Source organism: Rhodamnia argentea, chromosome 3 (assembly GCF_020921035.1).
Source record: "Rhodamnia argentea isolate NSW1041297 chromosome 3, ASM2092103v1, whole genome shotgun sequence".
NCBI classification, from domain to species: Eukaryota; Viridiplantae; Streptophyta; class Magnoliopsida; order Myrtales; family Myrtaceae; genus Rhodamnia; species Rhodamnia argentea.
The window spans coordinates 4751877-4778647 of record NC_063152.1 but is presented as its reverse complement, the minus strand read 5'-3'; the positions used below and the strand labels follow the sequence as shown (position 1 = coordinate 4778647).

The following is a 26771-nucleotide window of genomic DNA, read 5'->3' as shown; positions in this document are numbered from 1 at the left end:
CACATTTTTAATTAGTTTTCCAAAGGGCATTTTTTTATTTCCTTTTCAGGCTTATCATTTTCTTTCTCAATTAAGGTGTTAATGTAATTGTTTTGCCCCTAGTTAAGTACTACTTGATTGCATTTATAGGTTTTGCCAGTGGAGATAACTAGATTGCCACTTCTTGAGAAGCTATACCTTGATAACAACAAGCTATCAGTTTTGCCACCTGAACTTGGTGAGCTGAAAAATTTGAGCGTTCTCAGGGCTGACAACAATAATCTGATCTCTGTACCTGGTGAGCACAGAGGATTTTTCTCTTACATGTTCTGAATGGTAAAATTCTTTACAAAGAACACAAGGTAATCTTCTGGCTCATCAGTAGTCATTTTGGTTGTTCACTGTAAGCAGTAGAATTGCGACAATGCGTGGAACTTGTGGAGTTGTCGTTAGAGCACAACAAGCTTGTTCGGCCTCTTCTCGATTTCAGGTCAATTTATTTGCAAATTCATGCGTCCACTTACTTCATGCTTATGTTTCCCTCTCTCGATCTGAGAAAAAATAGTATTTCTTTTCGTGCAACGTTGCAACTTCAATTTATCTAATATAGCCCTTCAATTTAAGTGCAGGGCTATGGCTGAACTACGAGTTCTTAGACTATTTGGGAATCCTCTTGAGTTCCTTCCTGAAATTCTACCGCTAAACAATCTTCGCCATCTGTCTCTGGCAAATATAAGGATTGTGGCAGATGAAAACTTAAGATCGGTGAATGTGCAAATAGAGGTAAAACCTATGCTGCACAAGGGAGCAAATTATTAACTTTTTTGCAGTATTTTGGGAGGAATGATCGGTAATTTGAGTACTTCTTCTCTGTGATTGCAGATGGAAAACAGCTCTTACTTTGGCGCATCTAGGCACAAGTTAAGTGCATTTTTTTCTCTTATATTCCGCTTTTCTTCATGTCATCATCCTTTGCTAGCATCTGCACTAGCAAAGATAATGCAAGACCAAGGGAATCGGACCTTTGTCGGTAAAGATGAGAATGCAGTGAGGCAGCTCATAAGTATGATAAGCAGTGACAACCGACATGCGGTATGTTTATTTTCTGGAGTTACCCTAACTTGGTTGGTTAATTGATCATTTCTGAAAACTTCTCACTTTGAGCAGGTGGAGCAAGCGTGTTCTGCTCTTTCATCTCTTGCTGGAGATGTCTCTGTGGCTATGAAGTTGATCAAATGTGATATCATGCAGCATATTGAAACGGCATTAAGATTCATCACGGAAGAGGAAGTGATATCTGTTTTGCAAGTGGTTGTCAGTTTGGCTTTTGCCTCTGATGTTGTAGCTCAGAAGATGTTGACCAAGGATGTTCTGAAATCACTAAAATCATTATGTGCTCGTAGGAATCCAGAGGCAAGTTTGCTTATTTGTGCTACTAGATTTCGTGTTTCTTAATTTTCTTTAGTTGCTGAATATTTTAGGGGTCGACTGCTATATTTGAGTAGGTGCAAAGGCTGGCTCTGTTGGCGGTTGGAAATTTGGGCTTCTGTTTGGATAACCGCAAAATTCTTGTTACTTCTGAAAGCTTGAGAGAGCTTCTTTTGCGGTTAACTGTTGCACCTGAACCACGTGTGAATAAAGCTGCTGCCCGGGCTTTGGCAATTCTTGGTGTGTTTCTGTTCTCAGTTTTTGTCTTCCAACCCCTCCTTTGATGAGATAAATGAAGGAACTAACAAACGTACTGGAATTATAGGGGAGAATGAAAATCTACGACGTGCAATAAGAGGGAGACAAGTCCCGAAGCAAGGATTGCGTATACTTACAATGGATGGTGGGGGAATGAAAGGCCTTGCTACTGTTCAGATGCTTAAAGAGATTGAAAAGGGTACTGGAAAGAAGATACATGAGTTGTTTGATCTTATATGTGGCACATCAACTGGCGGCATGCTAGCAATTGCCCTTGGTATCAAGCTAATGACCTTGGATGAGTGCGAAGAAATATACAAAAATCTTGGTGAGTGCGATGCAATATAGGACAGAAGTTGCATGGGGTGCCTTTTGCCGTTTGCTGACATTACTTTCATTTGAATTTGTATTGGTTGGTTGTCCAGGGAAACTTGTATTTGCTGAACCTGGGCCAAAGGACAATGAAGCTGCAAGTTGGAGAGAGAAGTTGGATCAGCTTTATAAAAGTTCCTCCCAGAGTTTTAGGGTTGTTGTGCATGGATCTAAAGTAAGAGGATTCTATTCTACTCTACAGTGTTTTCTTTGACTCCTTTGCATATGCTCTGTAAAGCAATATCATTTCTTAGGTGGATAGACATAAACTTGAGCCCTATCAAAGGTCTTAGAGATGGAGTTCCTTTACACTCCGCAATTTTTTTCACTACGCGGTGTTTCAGCCACAATTGCACTGAATTGTGGATTGCTAAGTTAACTACTAATGTTGTAGATTCTAGTGGTTAATGTCGTGTATGGTATCCGTCCCTTAAGTTGTGAAATTCAGAGAAATTAGCAATGTGAATGGATTTTTTTCTTTTATTCGGTCTTTTCCTCATGCCTTAGATTATAGTAGTCTAGGCTTGTAGAAAGCCACTCTAATATGTGATCTGGCAGCATAGTGCAGATCAGTTTGAGAGGCTTTTGAAAGAGATGTGTGCTGATGAAGATGGAGACCTATTAATAGAGTCTGCAGTTAAAAACACTCCCAAAGTCTTCGTTGTTTCAACTTTGGTTAGCGTGATGCCAGCTCAGCCTTTCTTATTCCGCAATTATCAGGTTTGAGGACTCCTATCATCTTTGCCTATTATTTTCTGGCCAAGAGTTATCTGCAATAGTATTGACACAAATTTTCAAAGGATGTGGTGCACTCATAGGATATTATTGAGTTAATGCCTTTTATGTCAAATTGCAGTACCCTGTTGGAACACCAGAAGTATCTCTTGCAATTTCCGAAAGTTCTGGCGTCAGTACACTAGGATCACCTACTACTGGGGCACAAGTTGGTTATAAACGCAGTGCTTTTATTGGAAGTTGTAAGCATCGAGTCTGGCAAGCCATAAGGGCCTCTTCGGCCGCTCCATATTATCTCGATGATTACTCAGATGGTACTGTCCTCCTTTTTAGTTCTTCCTCTGGTTTTTTCTTCTATGCTCCTCCTGTCTTCCATCTATAGTCTGCTGCTTCTCCTTCTAATTTTGTTGAGTATTCAAAATATTGTCCCAGATGTGCATCGTTGGCAAGATGGTGCGATAGTGGCTAACAATCCTACAGTTTTTGCCATAAGAGAAGCACAGCTTCTCTGGCCAGACACAAGAATCGATTGTTTGGTTTCCATTGGATGTGGCTCTGTTCCTACAAAGGTAATCTTTTGTTGCCTACTTTAAGAATGAATGTTGGATGTTTCCCCTTGAGAAGGTCTCATGCTACTTTGATAGAGAGAGAGAGAGACGGATAGAGACAGAGAGAGAGAGGGAGAGAGAGAGAGAGAGGGAGAGAGGGAGAGGGAGAGAGGGAGGGAGGAAGGGAGGAGGGAGGAGGGAGCGAGGGAGGGAGGGAGGGAGGGGAGGTTTGGGGGGGGAGGGCGAGGGGGGCGGGGGAATTGAGATTGCATTGAAACAGAGCGAGCAAGGAATTTCTTCCTGAACTTATGACGGCATTCTGCTATGACTTCGGTGGATGGAAGATAAACTATCATGACTGCTCTTACGTCTTTCTATGAAGCTTTCAGCTTTCTTCTGTACGTAATTCCTGAACGCCCAATGATACATGATTATCTCTTCCCCATTTTTCAAGGCAGCTGTGCTGCGACAGCAAAGAGAGGCCGAGGGTTAAAAATGCTCGTTGTATTCCCTATGCGCCATGAATTCAAGCTTTCGTTTACCTCCTCATGACATTTGGTGTTCTGGATGGGTAGACGTTCCATCGTGGAAATATTCAGCATTCAGTACCTTCCACACACCTTTCTAAAACTTCTCTGTTTGGAATTTTGGGACCTAATCCACACTATCTATTACATGCAACCATTGTGGCACCTGAATGTGGGTTGCACTGGGATGATCTGTGCCCTGCAGTCATCGCAATCTGCATCTGATGTGATATTTTATAAATTTCTGTCCTTCAATTGAATTTGCTTGAGTTTATGCTACATTTTTTATAGAACTTACATAAAATTCTTCACCATGCTTGATCAATTATGTACCTGTGGAAAATTCATAGAGAAATTCAGTAAAAATGATGACAATTAATATCAAAGTAATGGCCCCTGGTTTTGAGACCACACATATGCCCAGTCTAATGCATATTCTGAAGGATGTCGCCGCAATAATGTACTGTTAATTTTAGCATGGTAGAATTGTACTTCTACTGTCTCATATGGGGAGAAATTTTTGGTTGTTTAGCAATATCCACCTTGTGGCTTTTAAGAACTTCTATTTGAGACGTGCTTCACTAGGTATTTTGTAGAGCTACAACAGATGGAATAATCTTGTATTCTTGTTTATTCAGGATTCAGACTCCTTTCAGTTAAACTTTGGGTTGGTCTTTATACCATAATTTGTGAAGACTGCATGTCCTAAGTACAGAGTTTTCCATCGTTACATAGGGATGTGCAATATTTTGTGCTTTTGAACAGCCTTAGTAATTTTACAATGTAATTTATGTATCAGGACTTCAATAGTCATTTTTCTACCCGCTAGTAACTTGAAATCCTCAACTGGTTTAGGTGAGGAAGGGTGGTTGGCGTTATCTTGATACTGGACAAGTTTTAATAGAGAGTGCATGTTCAGTGGATCGTGTGGAGGAAGCTCTGAGCACGTTGCTGCCCATGCTCCCTGAGATGCAGTATTTGCGGTTCAATCCAGGTAATTTAACGTGTTATACGTGATTTTGTTAGATGAATGGATCTCCAAGACTAGTAGTTTTTCTCTTATTAGGAAGCTGAATTGATATGCTTTACTTTTCTGCTAAATATTTGGTTCACGTATTGTATAAATCTGTAGCATCGACTTGATTATTATGGGACATTTGTTACTAAACAGTTTTTCCAATTGTCATTTTACAGAAAAATTTTGGAGAACTTTTTTGATCTGTACCTTTTCAGTTTGCAAATTGTCTTTGCCTTTTTATATATCAGTTCACATTTTGATTAGAAATATTAAAAAACACAAAAAAAACGTGAATTTACAATAATTCATTTGTTTGCATGGTGTCAGTTTAGAGAAAGGAATCTGTTATTGTTCTACATACCAAAACCTTTTCATATTATAAGGAAGTTGGATAACAATGGAGTATAACACAATGGAGTATAACTAAATTGTTTTCTTCAGCTTTCGGTTTTCAGTCTATAATAAGCTTCATTGAGCTTCACTAGAGATTTTCATTTAAGCTTCAGCAAAGCTCCCTTTCTTTGAATAATTTTGATAAAAAACACAGAGAACCGCTTCCATAGTTATGGAAATTTAATCTAACCAAACCTGTCACAATTTTCATCTTTCATTGATGTGTTTCAAATAAAATTTCAAAAATACAGAAGGACACTCTTTTTTCATCCTTGTTTTGAGTGAAATCAAAAGGCACAACTAGTTTTAAAACTGAACACTGCTCAAGTCTTCTTTGCAAGTTCAGTTAGTGAACTGTGTTTCTGGCCGCGCAGTTGACGAGCGTTGTGGTATGGAGTTAGATGAAACTGACCCTGCTGTATGGCTTAAGTTGGAGGCTGCAACCGATGAATACATCCAAAACAATTCGCTAGCCTTCAAAAATGCTTGTGAAACATTGATCGTGCCTTTCCAACTTGATGAGAAGTGGTCAGATAATGTAAAGCCTCAACATATTTCAAGAACGAAGGCATCTGATTCAGGCAAGTATTTACTGCAGATCTTTATCTATTGTCATTAACTGTCCTCTTACTCTTCTTTCCTCATCTGCATTGTCTATACAGCAACAGAAGTGCATGGCCCTTCTTTGGGTTGGAGACGCAATGTCCTTCTCGTTGAAGCTTTACATAGCCCAGATTCAGGAAGAACTGTTCATCATGTGCATGCGCTTGAGTCATACTGTGCCCGCAGCAGTATAAGGTTATCTTTCTTTGACAATTTATCGGGAAGTTCCAAGGCAGTACCTTCAACCGCATTGCCCACCCCCTTTACTTCGCCTCTATTCACTGGAAGCTTTCCCTCAAGCCCTCTACTTTATAGTCCTGATGTTGGTCATCAGAGGATTGGCAGAATTGACTTAGTTCCTCCTTTAAGCCTGGATGGATCCCACCTAGGAAAGATAACTGCCTCCCCACCAAAGTCTCCTTCAAGACTCAGAGAACTGTCTCTACTCGCTCGCTCATTACATGGGAAGTTACAGAATTCACCACAAGTGGGAATCGTACATTTGGCTCTCCAAAGTGATTCCAATGGTTTAATTTTGAGGTCATTATCTCCTACTTTACTGCATCCTTGTTTTTCATAGATATTATCCAAGTTTTGACATGCTCAAAATATGTTTCTCTAGTTGGCAAAATGATGTCTTTGTGGTGGCTGAACCTGGGGAACTCGCAGATAAGTTTCTCCAGAGTGTCAAAATGAGTTTATTGTCGACAATGCGGGGTCATTACAGGAAAGGAATATCACTGCTTGCAAACATTTCGACAGTGGCTGACTTGGTTGCTTGTAGACGGCACTTCCAAATTGGATGTGTTGTCCACCATTACATCGGATGTCAAAAACAAGTGAGTTTTAGTTATTGCTGCTGCAGTCCAAATAGTTGCTTCAAGCTTTTCAAGCAGAACATTAAGAACTATGGTGACTCCACTCTGATGCTCTGTTTTTGGAAGGTAATGGAAGATGATCAAGAAATTGGTGCATACATGTTTCGTAGAACAGTCCCTTCTACGCATTTGACACCTGATGATGTCCGTTGGATGGTATGTTTCCTTGGTCTTAGATGGTTCACCACGTGCTGCTTTTCTTCTGCATTGCATTGATGGCTAAGCAATTTATACAGCCATCCACATGGCACTTTACATATATGAGATGAGCACCTCGTTATTAAAACACCTTCGGGATAATTGATACTCTGTCTGTGTGCATCACTATAAGGATTCGCATGCATCTGTCCCTTCTCTTCTGTTGACATTGCTGAAATCCTATGGTTGGTGCTATCAGGTCGGAGCTTGGAGGGACAGAGTTATAATTTGTACTGGCACATATGGGCCTAGTCCAACTCTTATTAAGGCCTTTCTAGATTCTGGTGCAAAAGCCATTATCTGCTCGTCAGCCAAACCTCCTGAGGCACAGGTGACAGCATACCCTGGACCAGGTGTGTTTGGCAACTTGGAAAACGGGCGATTCGAGATTGGAGAAGAAATGGAGGAAGAAGAAGAAGAGGAAGAGGAAGCAGAAGCAGAACCAGCCAGCCCAGTGAGTGATTGGGAGGACAGTGACCCTGAGAAAAACGGGGATCTCAAGGGATTCTGGGACGATGATGAAACAGACTTGTCTCAGTTTGTTTGCCAATTGTACGACTCCTTGTTCCGTGAAGGCACTAGTGTAGATGCTGCTCTGCAAAATGCTCTTGCCTCACATAGAAAGTTGAGGTACTCCTGCCATCTGCCCAGCACAAAGTAGTCTACATGTTAAAATTGTTGTATCATTCAGCCCATGCTCAGGTGTTAGCGATGTATGATTGAGACATGAGGTTTAGTGGGGAAAAAAGGAAAAAAAAAAAAAAGAGGTTAGAAAATAGCTGAAACAGCATAAAGAAACAAGAAAATAAGTATACTCATAATGATAAACCGTGAGGGAAAAATTCAAAATTTTGAGGCCTCTAGGAGATTTTGTGCCCTAGTAGATAGATACCAGAGCATTGATGGATGTGGAACGCCATAAATTTTATAGCTTCTTGAGTAAACATATATGCAAAGTGCAGTTCCTCTTGTCTGTTCATCATTCACTTTTCCACTCGGCTCCTGTGTACATGCAGTTATAAAACTCTATCTATCCTCTTTACATTCGATGAATGCGGTTCCCCGTTTTGCATGGCTTTTTTCTACATTTTAAATGTAGGTTATTTGTATGCTTTGGATATGTTGCGTCTGATAGGACAGTGGATCTCCTGTAATCTGATATTGGAGAAGGAGCATCCGGTAAATCTGGTGAATCAAAGTTATCATGGAATCCACGGTGGTTTCCATATAATCTACGGTTACAGAGGCAAATCTTTAGGAATGTTACACCTTACATCTTGTGAGACACTGGGACCTTTGCTCTATGATGGGTCAAGCGTAGCCTGTTGAAATTATTGAGCGTCTTAGGTGTCGCATGGACTGGCTTCGCAGCCCAGTTCAGAATATGTGAAGGATATCGTGTCGGCACACAAATAAATAGGGGGAAAAGGGCTGGTCAATATGCAAGTAGATTTTCCGAAATGTTTTGCTCTGCAGAGTAGTTTAAGATATGTGCATTGTTCTTGATGGGTAGCGAGGCCCTATGTCAAATGTGAAGAGTCATCGGATTCTGATTGTGATCGCCGTGTAATATCAGACGAGACTATAGAGCCCTGGAGAACTCTGGAAGCTTGTAAAAAGCGTAGTCAAATTAAATGAGGTTTTCATAGGCAGGTACGACCTTAATGAAGATCCCAATTTGTCACACAATGTCAATACATCCTCCATTTCTCCATGATTTTTTAGAGCAAGAAGGACGAAGAGTGTGGCATGTACTTTCGCGATTCAACTGCTTTGACGTCCCTAGTAAATGGCAGGTTTGATGTGTCAAATTAGAGCTTATTGGTCTGGTATGCAATACGCTCAGAGCAGGCAATTTGCCGCACATATTCGAAGACAACCATAGTTAGAGCTGCATTGGGCTTGAGCATGTCGTTTTGGTAAAAATTTAATTAAAAAAAAATGCTTAGAAGTGAAGGAGCTGATGTGACCATAAGATGTGATAACACGAATGAGTTATCTTTGTTAACACGAATAAGTTATCTTAAGGGAAAATGTCATAAATTGTTGCTAAATTTTAATTCAATGTTCTTGATCTTTAATTTGTTAAATATGGTCTCTGAAATTTGATCAAATGTGCAATGTTGTCCTAGATCTTTCAATTTGTTTAATGTGATTCCTAAACTATTGATAAAGGTTTAATCTTGTTTATAAACTACATGAAAATGTTTATTGCCATTTCATTAATTCAAGTCAACGGAATTTATTGCGTAGCTTTCAATTACGGTGGGGAAAAAAAAGTTTACTTGTGGATTGCTCGCATATAATATTCATCTCAAATCAGGAAGAAAAAATTTCCGCAAGTAACTTTTTTCCTTTTCTAAAGGTGATGGACAAAAAGATTTACACGGTGAGTTCTTAAACATCCAACTTAGAATACAATAATTTACGTCAATAAATATTAAATCATTTGTCGTTTGAGCAAATGAAATGATCAAATTGAATATTTATCAATAATTCAAGGACTACAATGCACAAATCAAAAATCTCAAGATGAATTAATCGTTGATCTAAAGTTTAGAGATTATTTGTGTTATTATCTCTTATTTTAAAGTATTAGTGTAGCCTCTTCCCACTCTATTTTTCAGTGCAGAAAGCGAAGGTAATGACTTGCGTCGCAGGCCGATAGTATTTTAATCAAATCACAACCCTAATGCGACAGTATCATTACTATGTTTCACAAAGTGAAGTATATATTAGTGCTGTCCAGAAGGAAAAAGTATATATTAGTGGTCCACTCATTGAAGGAGAATACATGCGTATTTTGAGAGAGAGAGAGAGAGAGAGATGTAAAGGAAGGTATGCATCAGAAAATTCTGGATTATATAACATGACTGGCTCACATTAAGGGTAAATTATCAAAAAAAGCTCAAACTTATTATAATTGTACGAATTCAATACTAAATATTTTTTTTATCAATTCAATTATAAATCTTTTATATTGTTCCAGTCAGTCCTTCCGATAAATTTTAACCAGAAATTGATGACATAGACGGAAATCGTTTATCGATTGTCCTACGTGGCATTGTTAGTATTGGAGCGATTGAAGGTGAAATAACAATCGTTGTTAGGTCGGCAACCGCTGTTCACCATGTCTTAAATAGCTTCTTTGCTACGTTGTACCTTTCTTTTGCAAAACTCATGAATCAAATGGGAAGAGGTCGCCCAATTATGCTTCACCCCCCTCGCCAACATTTTCGCCTCGTCCGACTTCCTAAGTTTACACAAGCTTTGAATCCTGATATTATAAATACGGACCTCTCGAGAGACCATCAATTCCAAAACCTTCCCGACATCTTCATACTTCTCCTCCATATAAAACCCAGCCAACATGTTCTCGAAAATCGTCACGTTTGGCCTAACCCCCTTCCTTTCCTCTCAGCCAGCACCGAATACACCAATGTTATCTTTAAATTAATTTAAATTTAGGCACAATGTTAAATATATTTTCACATAATTCAGGGGCAAAATTCAATATGTATCAAAAATTTAAGAATCATTCTTAATAAATTAAAAGTTTGGGATTAGGTTAGAATTCAAGATCAAATTAAAAATTGCAGGAATTATTTGCGTGACGGGGAAAGCTGTACCGTCCGTAGCTCGTAAGCTTTTACAGTGCCTCCAAGTTCGCTGACAAACGGTGGACGATTCCTCATTTTTAAGAGCTTTAATTATGAAAAGCCCCACGCCGCGCGCTTTGAGAAAAAGAGAAGCCGGCAATGACTCTTGTTATAATTACCTAAAGGTGAGGACATCCACAGACCAAAGCAATCTTCCCCACTTAGAAAAAGGATCATTTGACCGTCCATTGCTCTCTTCATTCACAAGCATCCTCCCTCCTCTAATTGCATATATAAAGCGAGCGGCGAGGCGATCGAATTCACCAGGACAATGGCTGCTACTAGTCCAGTCGCTGTAGGCACTCAAGGTACGATCGCGTCCCTCGTCAGGAAGGAAGTCGAGTATTTCCACGGCCTCGAACTAGAAAGCTTGAGCCCGGCTCCAAAGCAGATCTCAGGCAGGGATTCCGGCAAGAGTTTCGGGTTCCTTCGTATCGCTTGGGGAAGAAAGAAACGCAAAGGAGTGGGAACGTTCCACCCAAGCATCTGCTCTGTGGCACGGGTCGAAGATTGCTACCGGACGAATGGGAAACGCGGGTTCGATTATAAACTTCTGGAGGACGAATTCAAGAATGTAGACGTTGGATCATAGACGATCTTCAAGTTCAAGGAAGACGGTGGTTTTGACCCCCCCAAAAAAAAAAAAAAAGAACAGGAAGACAATGGCTCCAAAGTCATTTTCTTTCAGACTCTTTTAGCCTTTTGGTGTTGACAAATACAGACGTTTGCACTTTCTCTTTCCTGTCCAATTCCAAGCGTTTACCAGCAATTTACCCAGATTTGCTCCTAATAAAGAAATTTTCCTTCTCCCTTGCATGACCAGAAAGTACAGCCGAGGGAATTTGCTGATACAAGAGACTGAATTGATTTGGTCGATATTGCAAACGTATACATCACCGTTGAGCGGCAAAAGTCCGTGTCATCTTACACATATAGAGTACATCGAAGCAACACACGTCTTCTCAGAATAAATGTGTATTTTTTGGCTAATGAATTGTAGTAGTAGTTATGACGAGATGCAATCACAGTTCAGTGAGAAAAGCATCCTGCATCTGTAGCAATTAAGCAACAAAAACAACAATTGGGGATTTACATTGGCACCATTTCTTAGCAGCAAAACATTCATCCAATCTCTGATATTACCAAAGCAGTACTCAGAATGCACTTAATTCTGGCAAATGTGGTAAAGAAAACACCCACTAAAAAGATTTGCCAATCCCTCGTGAACATGCTAAGATATGGGCACAAACTAGTTAAGGCACAACATAAGACCAAAGCCTTAGGTAACATCAGTTATCCTTCAAGACAAGGCCACTTTGAATGGATGGATGGGCGCATTTAAAATGTTCGGAGTGAAAACAATCCCGTCGGATTGACTCAAATAGCAAACAGTGATATCAACTTCCAGATTGATGTTGCATACAGCACGCTACTCCATTGGGAAAAAACTTACCACAGAAATCCCCCGCTAGCCTAACACAAGAAACAACCACAGTGAATAACCAACCAGAGAGTAGCATTATAGGACTCGCTATAGGTGGCTCAAAGGGAGACTGCTACTTGAAACTGCACCAAGACAGAGGTAAGATATCTTCCCAAAGTTGGTTCACCTTATATGTGCCTTTGATCTGATCCTTGAGTGTAGAAAGAACTTTGAATGATAAGAGGATGTCAGATGCAATTCCGAAACCCTTGATAATTACAGAACGATCAATTTAAAGAGGTCAGATTGGAAGTACTAGTTTCTTCCATGACTAGGAAAAAAGATAAAGCCGCCTTCTATGATACAAATGTTTGTCCATTTCAGATCAAGCTGCGCTCTTATTGAACCAAAAGAAAACAGCAAAGTATCTTATCTACCTTACTGAGGTAAACCGGCTTCTACTTCATCCCACAAATCTGTATTCCTAGAAAACTTCTCCTTGACCTGTGTAATAAGCTCCCTAGCTTCGCTGACCTTATCAATACTCACCAGCCCATTAACCAGTGACTTCATCGTTCCGAAATTCGGAACCCAACCCTTTTCCATACTCTCCTTACAAATCCGCAATGCAGTGTCGAAGTCCCCTCCCTTGCAAAGATAGTGAATGAAGGTGAAATAACAATCACTATTAGGCCGGCAACCGCTGTTCATCATGCTCTTGAACAGCTTCTTCGCTTCGTCGTACCTTTCTTCATTGCAAAACCCATGAATCAAATGGGAATAAGTCACCGACTTCGGCTTTATCCCCCTCGCCAACATCCCATCGAGCAGCACCTTCGCCTCATCCGACTTCCTAAGTTTACACAAGCTCTGAATCCTGATATTATAAATACTAACCCCTCGAGAGACCTCGTACTTCTGCATCAATTCCAAAACCTTCCCGACATCTTCATACTTCTCCTCCTTATAAAACCCAGCCAACATGTTCCCGAAGGTCGTCGCGTTTGGCCTAACCCCCTTCCTATCCATCTCAGCCAGCGCCGAGTACCCCGAACTAGTCGACCCGGATTCGGAGAACGCCTTAATCACAGTATTAAAAGTCTCCAAATCGGGCGCCACGCTATAAATCCTAGGGAACTCCATAAAAATCCTCTTCGTCTCCTTATAGTCCTTAGCCAAAATCGAAGCAAACAAAAGCGCATTAAGAGACTTAACTGTCCGGCGGATACCTAGCTCCTCGACCTGCTTGAACGTGTTGATCGCCTCGTTGATCATCCCAGCCTGCCCGTAGAGCACGATGGCGTGGCACATGAAACGCTCGTTCTTCAAATCCGGCCTCGCCTTCGACTCCTCGAGGAACCTCCGCACTCCGTCGAAGTGGCTCGACTCCGCCAGCTTCGTGATGGCGACAGAGAAGGCGATGCGGTCGAGGTGGGACTGCGGGGTGAGGGAGGCGGCCCGGCAGATGTCGATGATGCGCTCGGGGTTCTTCTCGGTCTTGAGGAGGGAGAGAGCCGCCCGGGTCTTCTCCTTCGACGAGAGAGGGGCGTTCGATTCCGGCGACAGGATCGACGACGAGAATTGGCGGCGAAGGTTCAGCGAGATGGGCCGGAGCCGAGCGAGCGGCGACATTGTGGCGTTCGAGCTTCACGGCGAGACTGACTGGTGCAGAGATTGAGCTGCGAGAGCGACTTTTAGAGAGAGAGGGAGAGAGAGGGACCGTATGTTACAAAGCTGAAAGTTGGTGAGGAAGATGAAGACGAGAGCTAGGGTTTATACTTGGAGCCAATTGAAAAATCGCATCGTCAATTTCTTTCCCAGGAAAATTGAAGTTGAAAATCATGAGATGAATTGGAGATAGCAAAATCAAAATCTTGGGCGATAATCGAACACAAATCAAACCTGAGGGACCAAAATGGAAATAGGTTCAAAATGTTGGGTAAAATATGTAATTCACAGTTTATATCATAGTAAGCCGTTGGATTGGCACGACAGGCAGTTTACGGTGTGATTAGTTATAAACATAAAAAAAATAAAATAAAATGTAAACCCGGATTTGAGGGGAATTGAACCCGACGTGAATCGAACACGCAACCTTCTGATCTGGAGTCAGACGCGCTACCATTGCGCCACGGATCCGGCGTTGTTTATTTTCTATTAAATATATATACTGGTTTTAAATATTTTCATTAAATATTATTTTTTTCAAATGTTGATGAACAAAATTTATTTTTAGAACATGCTGATCACGAAAATGTACTAATTTATGTTTGAAGCATCTCACTTTCTCAAAATATGCTTAATTTAATTTTTTTTTTTAAATATGTCGGTAAGGGTTTGTATTTTTTTTTTTTAATAGTATTAACTAGTTCCTTTGGTACCCTTGTCAACAAGACCTATTGCAACCTTGTACGACCCAAAATCTGATCTCCATATTATAAGGTTTACCAAAATCACTCTGAAACCCGAGACCTGTTAATTGCGCAAACGACGACTGTACTATGCTTTCTCCCGAAGAAAACAATCAAATGAAAATTGCCGAGAGTCATGATTTGAAAGCTTGAATGGTGCAACTCCGAAAATCATCATTTGGAGGTTTCTAAAGGCTCGCTTTCGTCGCTGAAAATCGTAAATTTGAAAGTTTGAAAAGGTGCGCAGCCGGCGGTGGGGAATCGCAATTTAAAAGTTTGAAAGTCTGCATGTTTAATGTCCATAATTACTATATGAAGTTATAATATACGGAGGTTATTTATTGGATTTTCTTCTTACTCACCAAATAAAAGATTATATGATAGCCAATACGAAAGGGTTCGAAATGGAATGATTGATTTTATGATATTGTTAGGGCTAACGAGGGAAAAGAAAGAAAATGAGTGTATTAACACGTAGATATATAATAAGTGTATTAGTCAGAAAGAAAGAAAAAATTTTTTTTTTTTTTTAATTATAAAAATTCCCTCCTAACCCTAAAGATGCAATCGAGTCTAACCGATCCAACAAAATACCGAACTCATAAACTCAAGGCTCGAAACTCAATAGAGTAGTTTGTTTCCTACTAGAACTTAGATTTTATGTAGAACTCCGAACATTCTCGAGCCCGACCTGGTTCGGCTCACTTTAATGTTTATAAAATCGACGTACTCGAATTTTTCGCACTCAATCGAACTCAACTCGGCTGGAAATACGCTTTTTATTTGGCTTTGAAAATTATGTTAGAGGCCGAAAGTCAATTAAATTTCGAAAAGGAATATTGTGAGGATATTTCATATAATCTGTCACCATATAAAGAAACCAATGCAAAAAAATTAAATGCTCGATTGAGCTCGTGACCGGAATGAGATGAGTTGTCTTTAGACTTGAACTCGGGTCGACAAGCTACATGAGCTGCTCAAACTCTACTCGAACTTGGAAAAAAAAAAAAAATTGAGCAGATTTCAAGTTAGATGAGTTCATGAGTAAGTTCATGAGGATCTTGACTCGCCCGTGCCTCTAGTAATGACCCCAAGTGGAAATGCCCATAAAAAAATGACTTATCTAGATTGATCTTCTAGAAACAAAAAGTTTTTTTATTGAGTTTTTTCCTTAATTTACAAATATTATCATCGAATTTTCTTGCATCTTGCATGAGAAAATCTTCGGAAAAAGTGTCAAAAAAGTCATAAACCTATTAGTGCTAATTCACATACCTTTTTAATAATCCTAAACATTTTGTATTGGTGCAATTAAGTCATAACCTAAAACTTTTATAATAATGCAAATTTAATCCTAAAATGTTACATTTAGCAATTAGTCTAGAATTTTGATCTAAAATCACGAGAAATCATCTCGTGGCACATTAACGTGGATTTTTAAATATTTTTTTATTTTAAATGATTTAAAAAAACAAAAAATTGTTTAAAATATTAAAATAATTTTAAAAATTCCCTTAATATGAAGGCCACAAACACCATGCCGATGTCCTCAATGTATCACGTCATCTTTAATTAATATCAAAAAAGGTTTATGACTATTATCACCAGAGATTTGTTATAACTAAATCGGCACTAATCCAATAAGTTTATGACTTTTTTGACACTTCTCCCGAAATATTACATATACAATACAAGTTGTGCCAAGTCACTTAATGAATAGTCCATCGACCGTGGAATACGTTTTCTCGTTGGGACCACCGGTACAATCCCTCTTCGCGGTCTCTCCCTCACTACCTTCTGTAGTAGTCCATTGGCCAACGGACGAGGCGATGGCGGACGACGCCAGGTCGTTCTCCAAGGCGTCCGTGAGAGCCCAGGAGGTGTCCCATCTCTCAATGGCTACGCGGTCTCTTCCCAGTTTGCATGATTGTGACATATATCGTTTGCTGTCCATGCCAACACAACGAGTTACGTAGGATTACATTCCAGTGCGTCACTATTACCGCTATTTAGTGTCTGTACGGAAATTTTTTAATTTTATAATTATTGTTAGTCTTGTAAGCCGAATTTTTTTTTTTTTTTTTGGGAATCAAATATATCAGACAATTCTTTTTTTTATCAATCTTGTAAGGATTTTTTTTTTTCGAAAATCTTTGAAGGTTCATTGGTTAGTTATTGGAGTATATCTTTCTTTGGTTGTATTTGACATTGTTATATTTACGTAATATTCTAATATTAATTCTTGTCATTGCAATCCATGATCCGCATAAATCATCCTTTTGAATATTTTACATTCAAAGTAATTAAAAATTCAATTCCTCCACGTTATTCATTGCTCCGATTTTATAATTTCATGATAGACTGCTAACTTCCTCGTATTATTCTTCAATGTGAATCAATACAAAAAATTAAAAAAATTGTATGCGATGTTAAAAGCCAGTTTTTCAGCATCTTATAGTTGAAATAGCGATTATATACCAAATAATATGTACATATGAAGAGCTTAAAGTGGGTTGAACCAGGCGGATACAGATTTTCATAGATTCATGCATTTTAGTGAATGTGTCGGGTACGGGTTGAGGATAAGTTAGTAGCTTTCGTATTGCTTATAAATAGGTCAGAACGAAATAGATGAATTAATTTAGATTGGGCCATTTTGATAGTGTCGGTCCATTTAACGGCCTCACTTTTTAAGTGGCCTTAATTCTACATAAGGGGTTTATAAATATCCAAGTGGTTCAATATGTTGCATAAAAAGCTAAAGGGGGAAAAGGATTTGGATTGCCTAACGTTGGAGTTTCCGTGACATGTTTACTTTTTAAATAAGATCAATGGCCTTACATCATACGTAAAGGGAAAAAATTTGTAAATGAATCCCAAAAAATGATTTAATATGTTGGATAATGATAAGTAACAATCTAATGCTAGGGGGAAAAGGTAAAAGAGAATGTCAAAGAAAGAACAGCGGAAAGGGAATAATACACGTGTCGGGGGACAAAAGAGAAAACGAAAAAGAGGGGAAAATACGTGGATTTGATAATAAAAAGCTTCTACCCCCGCCACAGACCAAACCGCCAAAACCGCCCAATTGCCAACGTCATGCTCGGGACCAGGAGCGGCCGTGACGAAACTTCTGGGTCACCTACCCGTCAGAATAGAACGTGTCCGACGCCGCTCCTGCGTTTGACCCCACCCCCCTGCGCGAATCCTCTCTGCAAGGCATCTTGCCCCTCCCCTGCGCGAATCTTCTCAGCATCCGGTCGCACGATCCCCGCACGTGTCAATCCCCCATCTGTATTCATAGATTTTGTTCTTTTTTTAATGAACTCGAATTTGCAAATTATTATGAGATTTGTGAATTTCGACGAGCTCTTGTTTTGTTTCAAAGAGAATGAATAATTTGAAGAACATTTTTTTAAAAATAATTGTTTGTACCACTTAAAATAATTATTTGATGATAAATATTTTTGTTATCGATAACAATTTATGACTATACTTTTTTTTTGTGGATGATGATTTTTTTTTCGGTTCATTCATTTTCTTAAGTGGCTCATGCGATCATTTTTAGGAAAATATTTTTAAATCATTCATTTTTCGCGAAACAAATGGACCCTCTATTCTAATTTTGCCCTAACCTGTTGTTTAGTATACCGATGCTCATTTTTACAGTAGTAATGAACTTATTTATCGATCAAGTATCAATTGATAAACGATTATTGAGAAATCTCTCGATGCTCAACCGAGCACTACTCTAGATATAGAAACCACATATATCTCGTGTTGCACGCGAACGTGGAGACCGATGGCCTAGAGATCCATAAAACACCCCGCAAGGATTAAAAACAAGTTAATTTTAAGAGTAGTTGCCTCAATCTTTCGGCTTGTCTTTGTTCACAATTAAAGATGGTTTCCTCTTTTCAAAGTAAGTATTATCCGAGCAATTCGTATTATTCTACACAATACTAATTTATGTTGTTTAAGCATTTCGTAGAATACTATATTACAGATAATCGTCCATACTATCACATGTAATCTACAATCTGGAAATTTAACAATTAGCTGAGCATATGATGAATAGTTTCATAACTGAAATATATGAAGTTACATAGCATAAGACCTAAGTATTGCAATTAAATACGAATTTTCAAATACCTCGTTGTGTTGCCACTGTGATAACGACCAGTCTTTTACTGAAGACAAATAGAGATTAATTGAGTATTGTTAATTGTCAAATAATAAGATTAAACAAATAACTAGTTACTTTTTCTCTTGTTATGTTATTACCCATACCGTAATTACTCTGTTTTGTGTAATGATATATTGAATCACGATTCCCTTTGATGTCGGCGAGCCATTGTTCGACCCTATGCTACGGTCGTATACCTCATCGCAACCCCAATGAGGGGCGCCGGCCCTCACCAAAGACAAAGGGGTGGTGGCGCGGTTCCCTTGTCTTGCCTTTAACTCCTTAAGTCTTTTCCTGTTTCCTTTTTTTTTTTCCCTCCTCGATTTTAGACTTTTTTCAATTTTTGAAAAAATCATCTAATAATGTAGGCACTAGAGGTGGTCGATTTCAGGATGGGCTCGGGAACCTGGAGTCCATCATGTTATAACCATTTCTCAATTTTTGGAATGTAGAACGTACCCTATTTTTTGGAACCGGCTCTAGAAGCTACCTTATTTTTCTGGTTCGGTTTTAGGGTCTGCCTGAGAACCTGGATTTTTTTCTTTTTTTTTTTACCGCAAATCAATATAACCAACAAAACGGCTCAAATTAAGAGATGATCAACAAATCCCTATCCGGCAAACATGTGGTCACGTATAACTATAAACGATGAAAAGTTTAAGCACGTAGCCATGTACAATTATAAACAATAAAATGTTCAAACATGTAACATAAAACATAAATTATAAAACTCCATTCCGCATTCGTCCAAAATTTTTTTTAAAGCTCCATTCTCCATTCACACATAAAAATATTGCTTCAAAGAATGGGGAGAGGAGACAAAGAATGGAGAGGAAACAAATGAGGCGAGGCAAAGTTAATTCAACTTAGAGAAATTATGTTCAGTAGCTAAGAACCGGTTCCATAATCAGTTTGATTCCGGGATGGATTTTCACTTGGAATCGGGATACCGAACCTATTCAAAACAGTTCCAAAAATTTGAAATCAAGAATCAGATCTGTTCACGTTGGAATCGAGAGTCGGACAGATTTTTCGAGCGGTCCAATTCAATTCCCGATTCTATCCGATCCGGTTGTACACTCTTAATTTAGGCAAGCATAATGATGATGTACTTTTTGTGTTCTTATGTTTAGACCAAGTGTGACCGCCGGTTAGATTAGTACGTTCTCTCGCTGAAGACCCACCCTTCTCTTTCTTTCTCTCTCTGGTTCCTTCCCTCGTTTCTATTTTTGTATCGGGCACTTCGTTCGAGGTCTCTCTCTCTCTCTCTCTCTCTCTCTCTCTGTAGTCAGTGCCACTCTGCTTTGTGAGAGAGAGGAGAGAGGAGCAATGACGAGGAGGGGAGCGCCGAGGCTGCCGCCTTCAATGGAAGCGCTCGCTCTCGCGTGGGATTGGTGGGACGAGATCGACGAATCGACTCGGTGGCAGGACGCGATCTTCTACTCCCTCTGCGGCGCTTACGCTCTTGTTGCCGCCGTCGCTCTGGTTCTCCCTCTCCCTCCCCCCTCCCTCTCTCTCTCTCTCTCTCTCTCATCAGTACTTGTGTGCTCGTACTATGGTGGGTAGTTCGGGCCCGCGTCCTCTCGGAAAAGAGCGTGTGTCCTTGCTTTGGATCGAAACTCCGCGTGTCGGTGAGCCGTTTCTTCGGGTCGAGATTGCTGGTGATGCAGCTTGTCGAGCTTATTTGCTTCAGGATTAGTAGGATTTTGATTCGTTGGATGTGTTGGGCATTGACATTGTAGTGGAATGAACATTATTAAGTTGAGTGTGTGCTGAGACGTCACGCTGCCGTTGCTTTAATGAAGCTGATTCATTTGGTTAAACTCGGCATAAACTGTTCGGTTGACGTAAGGATCACTTTTCTACTCTTTGGTTTGGGAAAAAGCTAGAGTCTTTTAGTGCTCACCAGCTGAAGTCCTGTTCTGTCCCCCCATTCTGAGGATATCTTGATACCTAATAGTTACTGAAACTGATTTCCGTTAGAATCAACTGGATTTTAAGAACCCCTTTTACGCTTGGTAGTGTACTCGTCCGAGTGATTTTCTTGCATTTGAATCATGCTGCGCTATTATGAATGACACTGTCTTTTGCTTATGGTATGCAGATTCAGCTGGTTAGGATCGAGTTGAGAGTGCCCGAATATGGTTGGACGACACAAAAGGTTTTCCATCTCATGAACTTTGTAGTCAATGGAGGTAATGTTTCTGATTGTTGGTAGAGATTTAGACTCTTGTTTTTACTTGATTGGGTTTGAACTTTTTGAATGCTTACTTTGCCTTTATTTTCAGTACGTGCTCTTGTATTTGCATTCCATACTCAAGTATTTGCGTTGCATCCAAAGGTTAGTCCTCCAGGGTTCCCAAGCTGTTAGTTTTGGATCTATGATCTCATCTGTTTTATTTTGTATTACGCCACATCATACTGCGTTAATTTAGTTATCTCAATTACACAGGCAATATGAGAACTTTTGTTGCTTTAAGCTCTTTATTTCCTTACTGTTGGCAAGTGATTGAATTATATAAATCTGTGTCTTGAATTTGTTGATTTTTATCTTCCTTTGTTATGAAATACATTGGCTCATAAATCTCCACTAATCTGGCTTGCTCTCCAAAAGCTTAAGAAAATAAGAATATTTATATTATGAACACTTTAGAAGAGTTAGAACAGAGCCGAAAAAAGTGCTCCTCAATTACTTTGTCGTGTAAACTTGAATTCACATCCAGATAAGGGAACTGTAATGTTACTGTTGCTAGCATTTGCTACTGAGAACTTTTGTTAGCCATCTTGCAGTCTGAATCTTCTGAGCCATCAATTAGACTAAAGATTTCATTGATTGCGTATTGTTCCTTGTGGATTGGTCTTATAAATTCGAAGAGTGACAAAAAAATGAGTCTGTATCACTTTGACCTTATGATTCTGATGCAAAATATCACGGATCATACATGTTGAATTAGCTGCATCACCAACATTTAATATGGTCTTTTCATCTGGTGGTTCTAGTCTCATTGAAGGACACTGTGAAGCTAACCCATAATTAAGATCAGACACCTAGTTGTAAAGTACGTTTGCATTGTAAATCTCCCTTAATTTCATTGGCATCCTCACTAACGTTGTCAAAGTGTGTTGATTTTCTATACAAAATGTAAACCACTTGTTAGAATACAAGTATCTCCGTTGCTCTGTTAAAATTTTTGTTGCTTATCGAGTTAATGTATGTGGACCAGGTGTTAACTTTGGTTCTTTTGGATCTTCCTGGACTTCTGTTTTTCTCTACTTACACTCTCTTAGTTCTGTTTTGGGCCGAGATATATCACCAGGTGATTAAACATAGCTTTGTTCGAGTAATGTTAGATCTTCTTCCTATGAGGAATATATGTAAAACTTCTGTTTTAGCTATCTTTAAGTTATGAGATTTTGACCTTTGGGCATCTATTCATGAGCAGGCGAGAAGTTTACCATCGGATAAGCTGAAGATATTTTATATATCTATAAATGGTGCTATGTACTTTATACAGGTATATATCTTGCAGAACAATCTTCTAGTACTAATCCAATATTAAATATCTTGATAAGATTTAGATTTGTCTTTCTTTTTTCTTGCCTCTCTGTTTTGACATTTTATGTTATAAATAGGCTCAATTAATTAAGCCTTGTAATATTTAGGCACATTTGGTGCTGCGCTTTTGAATGTAAAAATAGCTAGCATAATATCAAGGTGAAATTTACCCTTGTATAATCTCTGTGTAGGTTACGTGGCTTTCATGACTATCCTTTAAACTTTCCTAATTTTCTCATTTGCTGTCTTGTATCCAGGTAAAGGTTCAAATTGGTTAGCCCGGCTGCTTATACTTTCAAATTACTGATGATGGAGTCCAGTGAATTTCTTAATTTCAGCTTTAAAAGTCATTCCAATCCTGCATACCCAAGTCAGACAAGCAGGACCCAGATTCCTGAATTAAGTTATACTGTCACAGCCAAGCTATCCGTGTTGATGTGAAGTTGTGGTGTTGAGTAGTGTGATCCTTAAGTTGACATAATCTGTATATATCCTGGTTATTTTTTAAACTATTCTACCGGACAGTTGTTAGCCTGTTGGCAATAGTGCAGCGTAAGCTAGCTCCTGGATGCATGACCAAAATTTAGGTCGTAGGACAATCTATCATGTTATTCATCCCTTGTGCAAATTGATGTAATTTTGGCATCAGGTTTGCATCTGGATTTATCTGTGGATAGACGACAACAGTGTTGTGGAATTTATTGGGAAGATATTTATTGCAGGTGATATCCTATTTTTACTTCCTGAGCTAAAAAAATATCTCTCTTTGTTACACTTTCTTGTAGCTATTGTAGTTTGCCATTCCGTTGACTCCATTTTATGCTTGGTTCTTGCAGTTATCTCAATAATAGCTGCATTGGGTTTCTTATTATATGGGGGAAGGTGGGTTCAGCAGCACCTTTGATATTAGTTGTAACTGTTGCATCTTCATATACTGTTTTCTCAATGCTATCTTATCTTGGTGGCCTTTTTTGTACATTAGCTAAATGGTTCCATTTATTATCATGACTTGCTTCAGATTATTTGCCATGCTAAGGCGTTTTCCTATTGAATCTAAAGGGAGGAGGAAAAAGCTTCACGAGGTATGCAGCCCTCCTTCTATTGTCTAACTTTTCCTAATTTTGTCCTTCCACTCATCATATTGTAGCAAGCTTTAGGAACAATCTCTCATTGTGTTTTAGTGCTTTAGGTATTTTATCAGGTCTTTATGATCTCAGCATCTGTCTCTGTCAACATCTAGTTGCCAGAGAATCGGAGGTTCCAAATTGATAAGGGAATCACTACGAGGACTAGCTTTAGTGTGCAGAACTTTTTTGTGTATTGGCCACAGTCGTTTCCATTGCTGCCTATCTATTTATTGCCTGAGAACCATGCTTCAAGTGTTATCCAATAATCGTTATCGATCTGTGCATCTATATGAGATCTGTCATCACTGAGGGCATGCCTGGCTGGGACATAGCCAGATGTTTCTAACTCCTTACTCTAGTTGGTTTGTACATCCATTTCTATTTGTGATCTGAAGTAGCAAGCGGTAGCTGAACAGAAGTTGTAAAGTGTAATAGGCTGCTGCTGTTTAATTAATAACCTAATTGAGTGTATTGTGTACATCCTACTTGAGTCACCCACCATTGGAGCTGCTGCAAAATTCCCTGTTCAGCTCTTGCTAATTGTCTTCGGATGAAGTGTCACAAAACCAGTGCGTTGAAGGAATTGGACATATACAGTCACCTTTTAAGATAAGCCATTTGTTAAGCACACTGCATTAAGAAAACTTGCCAAGAAGGTGAAAAGGAGTCTTTGACTTCGTCTTAATTATTTTGACGCAAGTCTGCATTCTCTTGCAGGTTGGATCTGTGACAGCTATATGCTTCACCTGTTTCATAATCAGGTGTTCGGTGGTAAGCTCCAATTTTGGGATAGTTTTCCATTCTGCTACCTACAGTTTAAATCTGATGCGCATCCATAATAATATTTTTTGTGCCTGTTTAATTAATAAGATTTGACTTGTCAGAAAGAAAAGAAAATACATAAATAAAAATAATAGCTTCAAAACAATGCGACTAGCCTTTTCTTGCCTTTTCTAGTTGAAGCTTTGTGGTTCTTTTAAGGTCTTGACGTGGAAATAAAGGCTCATATGGCTACTTCCCTCTGCCACTTTGGGTTCAACCTGCTATCGAACCCAGCATACTCCCCTGAACACATCCCCACCTGACCAAGAGGACCGAATTGCCTGTTGGCTTCTATTATGAGTATTAGTGAAGGCTACCCCCAGCAGAGAAGGCTGAGAGACTTGGTGCAGCCTTTTAAGCGAGCACTCTTGTTAATAAATATGCTAAGATATACACTCTTATTGGCTTCTATTACTGTTTTTTGTGTTTCAATCTCTGGTTATCTTATCTCATCAGGATGGTTATAATCCAAGTCCTGTGATTCACATGTAAGGTCCGACTTACGAGGGAAAGGGACTGTTAACCAGTATGCCGGTGTGCCAGATTCATAAAAGTTCAAACTTCTGAGAAAAATGATTTATTTACAATTCTTTTTGCCAATTGCAAGCCAATAAATATGGTCTGTTATATCATCTATATAAAAATTTGAAATATAGACTAATGTTGAGTCATTTGTATGACAAAACATAAATTTTGATGTGAGATTGAACTCTCTTCTCCTGCGGGATATCAGTGGTTGGAGATGACATCAGATTAATCATTTCAAAACTCGGTTTGGTTGAATCGGGCTGATCCAGTTTGATTTCGAACCTGGTTCAGTCCGCTTCTCGACCAAATTGGCTTTAATGATAAACCTGGACTGGAGTGCAGACCAATTCCTGATTCAACTAATGGAAACAGCTGACCTTTTCCAGTTTAATGTCATTGGCTTTGTGGTATTACTGGAGGAACAAATTGAAGGGCTGTTTTCCATTGTTCAGTTGGCATATGGTAACTCAAAAATAACTTGCTATCTGGAAAACATTGAACAGAAAATTAATTCACTCGTTGACGTAAAACTATAGTCTACCTATGGTACAGGCAATTGGGTAAGCATTACTTGACTACTAATGGTTGTTTGTGATATTGTGGGTCTGCTCCCCATATTTTATGTTAAAGTGATGTAAAAAGATATATATGTGTTTGTGCAGTGTGTGTAGTGTATTAATCCGTTAATGGTCGGCTTGAAATGTAAAGCAGCTGGAATCTGCAAGGTTCATTTAGTTGGTAAGATGACTCCACTTGGATAAACTGGTTTGTGCTTCTAAAGTCCGCCCCTTTAGGAATTGGCTTGGAATCTATAAGCCCCTGGTGAGCAGTCATACTAACCATGTCTTCTTTGGTGCTATTAATTTATTCAAAAACAATGAGTTGACTACAACTGGATGTGAACACACTGTGGAAGTTGAGAAAGGTTGTCACTTGAAAGAACTGGCAGTTTGGACTCTTAGTTGAAAAAGCTCAAACCCAGTTGGAGATTGCCATAAACTTGACTTTGCCAAAGTGCTCCAGAAGAGGATTCTTGATAGAGTTGTTTTGACAGCATAGAGATAAAGCGTGCTTACGTTGTACTTATAACCAGGAACTAACTTTACCTCTGCTTATAGTTAACCAGAGAATCTCACCAATTATCGACCCAAATGGGTGACTTTCTTGCCCTTGGACTACTACTTTGTCCTCTTGGCTGAGACAATCAATTTCTTCCCAACCTGTATGATATGATGGCTGGGCTAGACAAGAACCTAAACTGTCAACTGAACATAATTTGCAATGGAGCAATCATATGCAATTTGCCTTGCTGATAATACCTTGATGTAACGATGCATTGCTTCTTATATGCAGGTTCTTCTATCAGCTTTTGATTCAGACGCATCACTCGATGTTTTGGATCATCCAATTTTGAATATGTTGTACTACATGGTATTCTCTCAACTTAGTTATGGTTGTTGCTCAAGTTGTCTGTGATCGTGTTACCATTTATGAATTTGGTATTTGAACTTCTTTCCCTCTTGTGCCAGCTAGTTGAGATCCTGCCTTCTGCTTTAGTCCTCTACATCCTACGCAAGCTGCCTCCTAAGAGGATATCGGCCCAACATCACCCCATCCGATAGCCATAGATCATTCTTGCTTGCTTAATTATTCTCCTTCTGCTCAAGATGGGGTTTCATGCCTCATCCATGGCTTTGAGTAAGTCGGTTGAAGCCGGAAAGGAATTCAGACATGTCATTCTGAACTGGCGCAGGACGCAGATGGTTTGCTCATGTTTTTGTACATTATGAAGCTTCCTCAAGTTTGCCAAAGGGGATGGAATCAATGTTGATTTCTTCGGACTGTGACTTGTAGAATTGGTTCTTTGACACCTTTTGCATGCCTGTTGCGTCACGTCTATGAAAGGAGAGGCTTCTGCTATTTTCAGGTGCTAGGTGTCGATTCTTTTTTCGGAGTTTTCAACGTCTTGTTGTGCTCTTGAGTAGTGATTGGAAATGATGATATCTTAATTTCTTCCCTATTTTTTTTTACTGATACTTTCTTGGATGCTGTTGTGATGTTAGGGCTTTGTTTTAGAAGTTGTATCCCCTGAAGAAAATTGCAGATTGCGGTACCACATGGC

The 26771-nt window shown here is 39.3% G+C and overlaps 4 protein-coding genes and 1 non-coding gene across 9 annotated transcripts in view; 3 read left to right on the top strand and 2 right to left on the bottom strand.

Annotated features, from left to right (window-relative positions):
- Positions 1 to 7986, top strand: part of LOC115727865 (phospholipase A I) — a 9240-nt gene extending 1254 nt beyond the window's left edge. Inside the window, exons 2-18 of one of the 2 annotated variants that reach the window (XM_048276029.1) lie at positions 130 to 277; positions 391 to 469; positions 609 to 762; positions 862 to 1071; positions 1231 to 1392; positions 1485 to 1647; positions 1733 to 1993; positions 2091 to 2212; positions 2596 to 2757; positions 2894 to 3086; positions 3205 to 3341; positions 4703 to 4841; positions 5633 to 5839; positions 5921 to 6401; positions 6484 to 6700; positions 6806 to 6895; positions 7137 to 7986. In XM_048276029.1, the coding sequence (XP_048131986.1) occupies positions 130 to 277; positions 391 to 469; positions 609 to 762; positions 862 to 1071; positions 1231 to 1392; positions 1485 to 1647; positions 1733 to 1993; positions 2091 to 2212; positions 2596 to 2757; positions 2894 to 3086; positions 3205 to 3341; positions 4703 to 4841; positions 5633 to 5839; positions 5921 to 6401; positions 6484 to 6700; positions 6806 to 6895; positions 7137 to 7598 (3387 nt within the window). In that variant the 3' untranslated portion in view covers positions 7599 to 7986. Of the gene's footprint in view, positions 1 to 129; positions 278 to 390; positions 470 to 608; positions 763 to 861; positions 1072 to 1146; positions 1393 to 1484; positions 1648 to 1732; positions 1994 to 2090; positions 2213 to 2595; positions 2758 to 2893; positions 3087 to 3204; positions 3342 to 4702; positions 4842 to 5632; positions 5840 to 5920; positions 6402 to 6483; positions 6701 to 6805; positions 6896 to 7136 lie in introns of both variants that reach the window. The other variant, XM_048276027.1, reaches the window with a different exon arrangement.
- Positions 3447 to 26771, top strand: LOC115727859 (tobamovirus multiplication protein 1-like). 4 transcript variants are annotated; one of them, XM_048276030.1, is made up of 12 exons: positions 3447 to 3470; positions 19935 to 20101; positions 20721 to 20811; positions 20905 to 20957; positions 21841 to 21933; positions 22060 to 22131; positions 22822 to 22894; positions 23009 to 23054; positions 23191 to 23254; positions 24017 to 24070; positions 26003 to 26080; positions 26179 to 26766. In XM_048276030.1, exons 2-12 carry the CDS (start codon positions 19946 to 19948, stop codon positions 26269 to 26271), a joined length of 873 nt encoding a protein of 290 aa, XP_048131987.1. In that variant the 5' UTR covers positions 3447 to 3470; positions 19935 to 19945; the 3' UTR covers positions 26272 to 26766. The 4 variants fall into 4 exon arrangements, 3 of the variants coding, with proteins under 3 accessions (XP_048131987.1, XP_048131988.1, XP_030514027.1); XR_007197795.1 differs by lacking the exons at positions 3447 to 3470; positions 26179 to 26766 and adding an exon at positions 24578 to 24675 and having other exon boundaries at positions 19756 to 20101; XM_030658167.2 differs by lacking the exon at positions 3447 to 3470 and having other exon boundaries at positions 19909 to 20101.
- On the top strand, positions 10868 to 11188 carry LOC115727861. The gene has a single exon (XM_030658170.2). It carries the CDS (start codon positions 10868 to 10870, stop codon positions 11186 to 11188), a length of 321 nt encoding a protein of 106 aa, XP_030514030.2.
- LOC115727866 (pentatricopeptide repeat-containing protein At1g61870, mitochondrial) lies at positions 11643 to 13839 on the bottom strand. Its single transcript, XM_030658175.2, has one exon. It carries the CDS (start codon positions 13649 to 13651, stop codon positions 12458 to 12460), a length of 1194 nt encoding a protein of 397 aa, XP_030514035.2. The 5' UTR covers positions 13652 to 13839; the 3' UTR covers positions 11643 to 12457.
- On the bottom strand, positions 14087 to 14158 carry TRNAW-CCA. The gene has a single exon. It is a non-coding gene; the product is annotated as a tRNA-Trp (tRNA).

Coding starts and splice junctions, on each gene's coding strand:
- LOC115727861 (XM_030658170.2), top strand. CDS start 10,868: ATGGCTGCTACTAGTCCAGTCGCTGTAGGCACTCAAGGTACGATCGCG.
- LOC115727866 (XM_030658175.2), bottom strand. CDS start 13,651: ATGTCGCCGCTCGCTCGGCTCCGGCCCATCTCGCTGAACCTTCGCCGC.
- LOC115727859 (XM_048276030.1), top strand. CDS start 19,946: ATGACGAGGAGGGGAGCGCCGAGGCTGCCGCCTTCAATGGAAGCGCTC. Junction 20,958..21,840: donor TATTTGCGTTGCATCCAAAG/GTTAGTCCTCCA, acceptor TATGTGGACCAG/GTGTTAACTTTGGTTCTTTT. Junction 21,934..22,059: donor GGGCCGAGATATATCACCAG/GTGATTAAACAT, acceptor ATTCATGAGCAG/GCGAGAAGTTTACCATCGGA.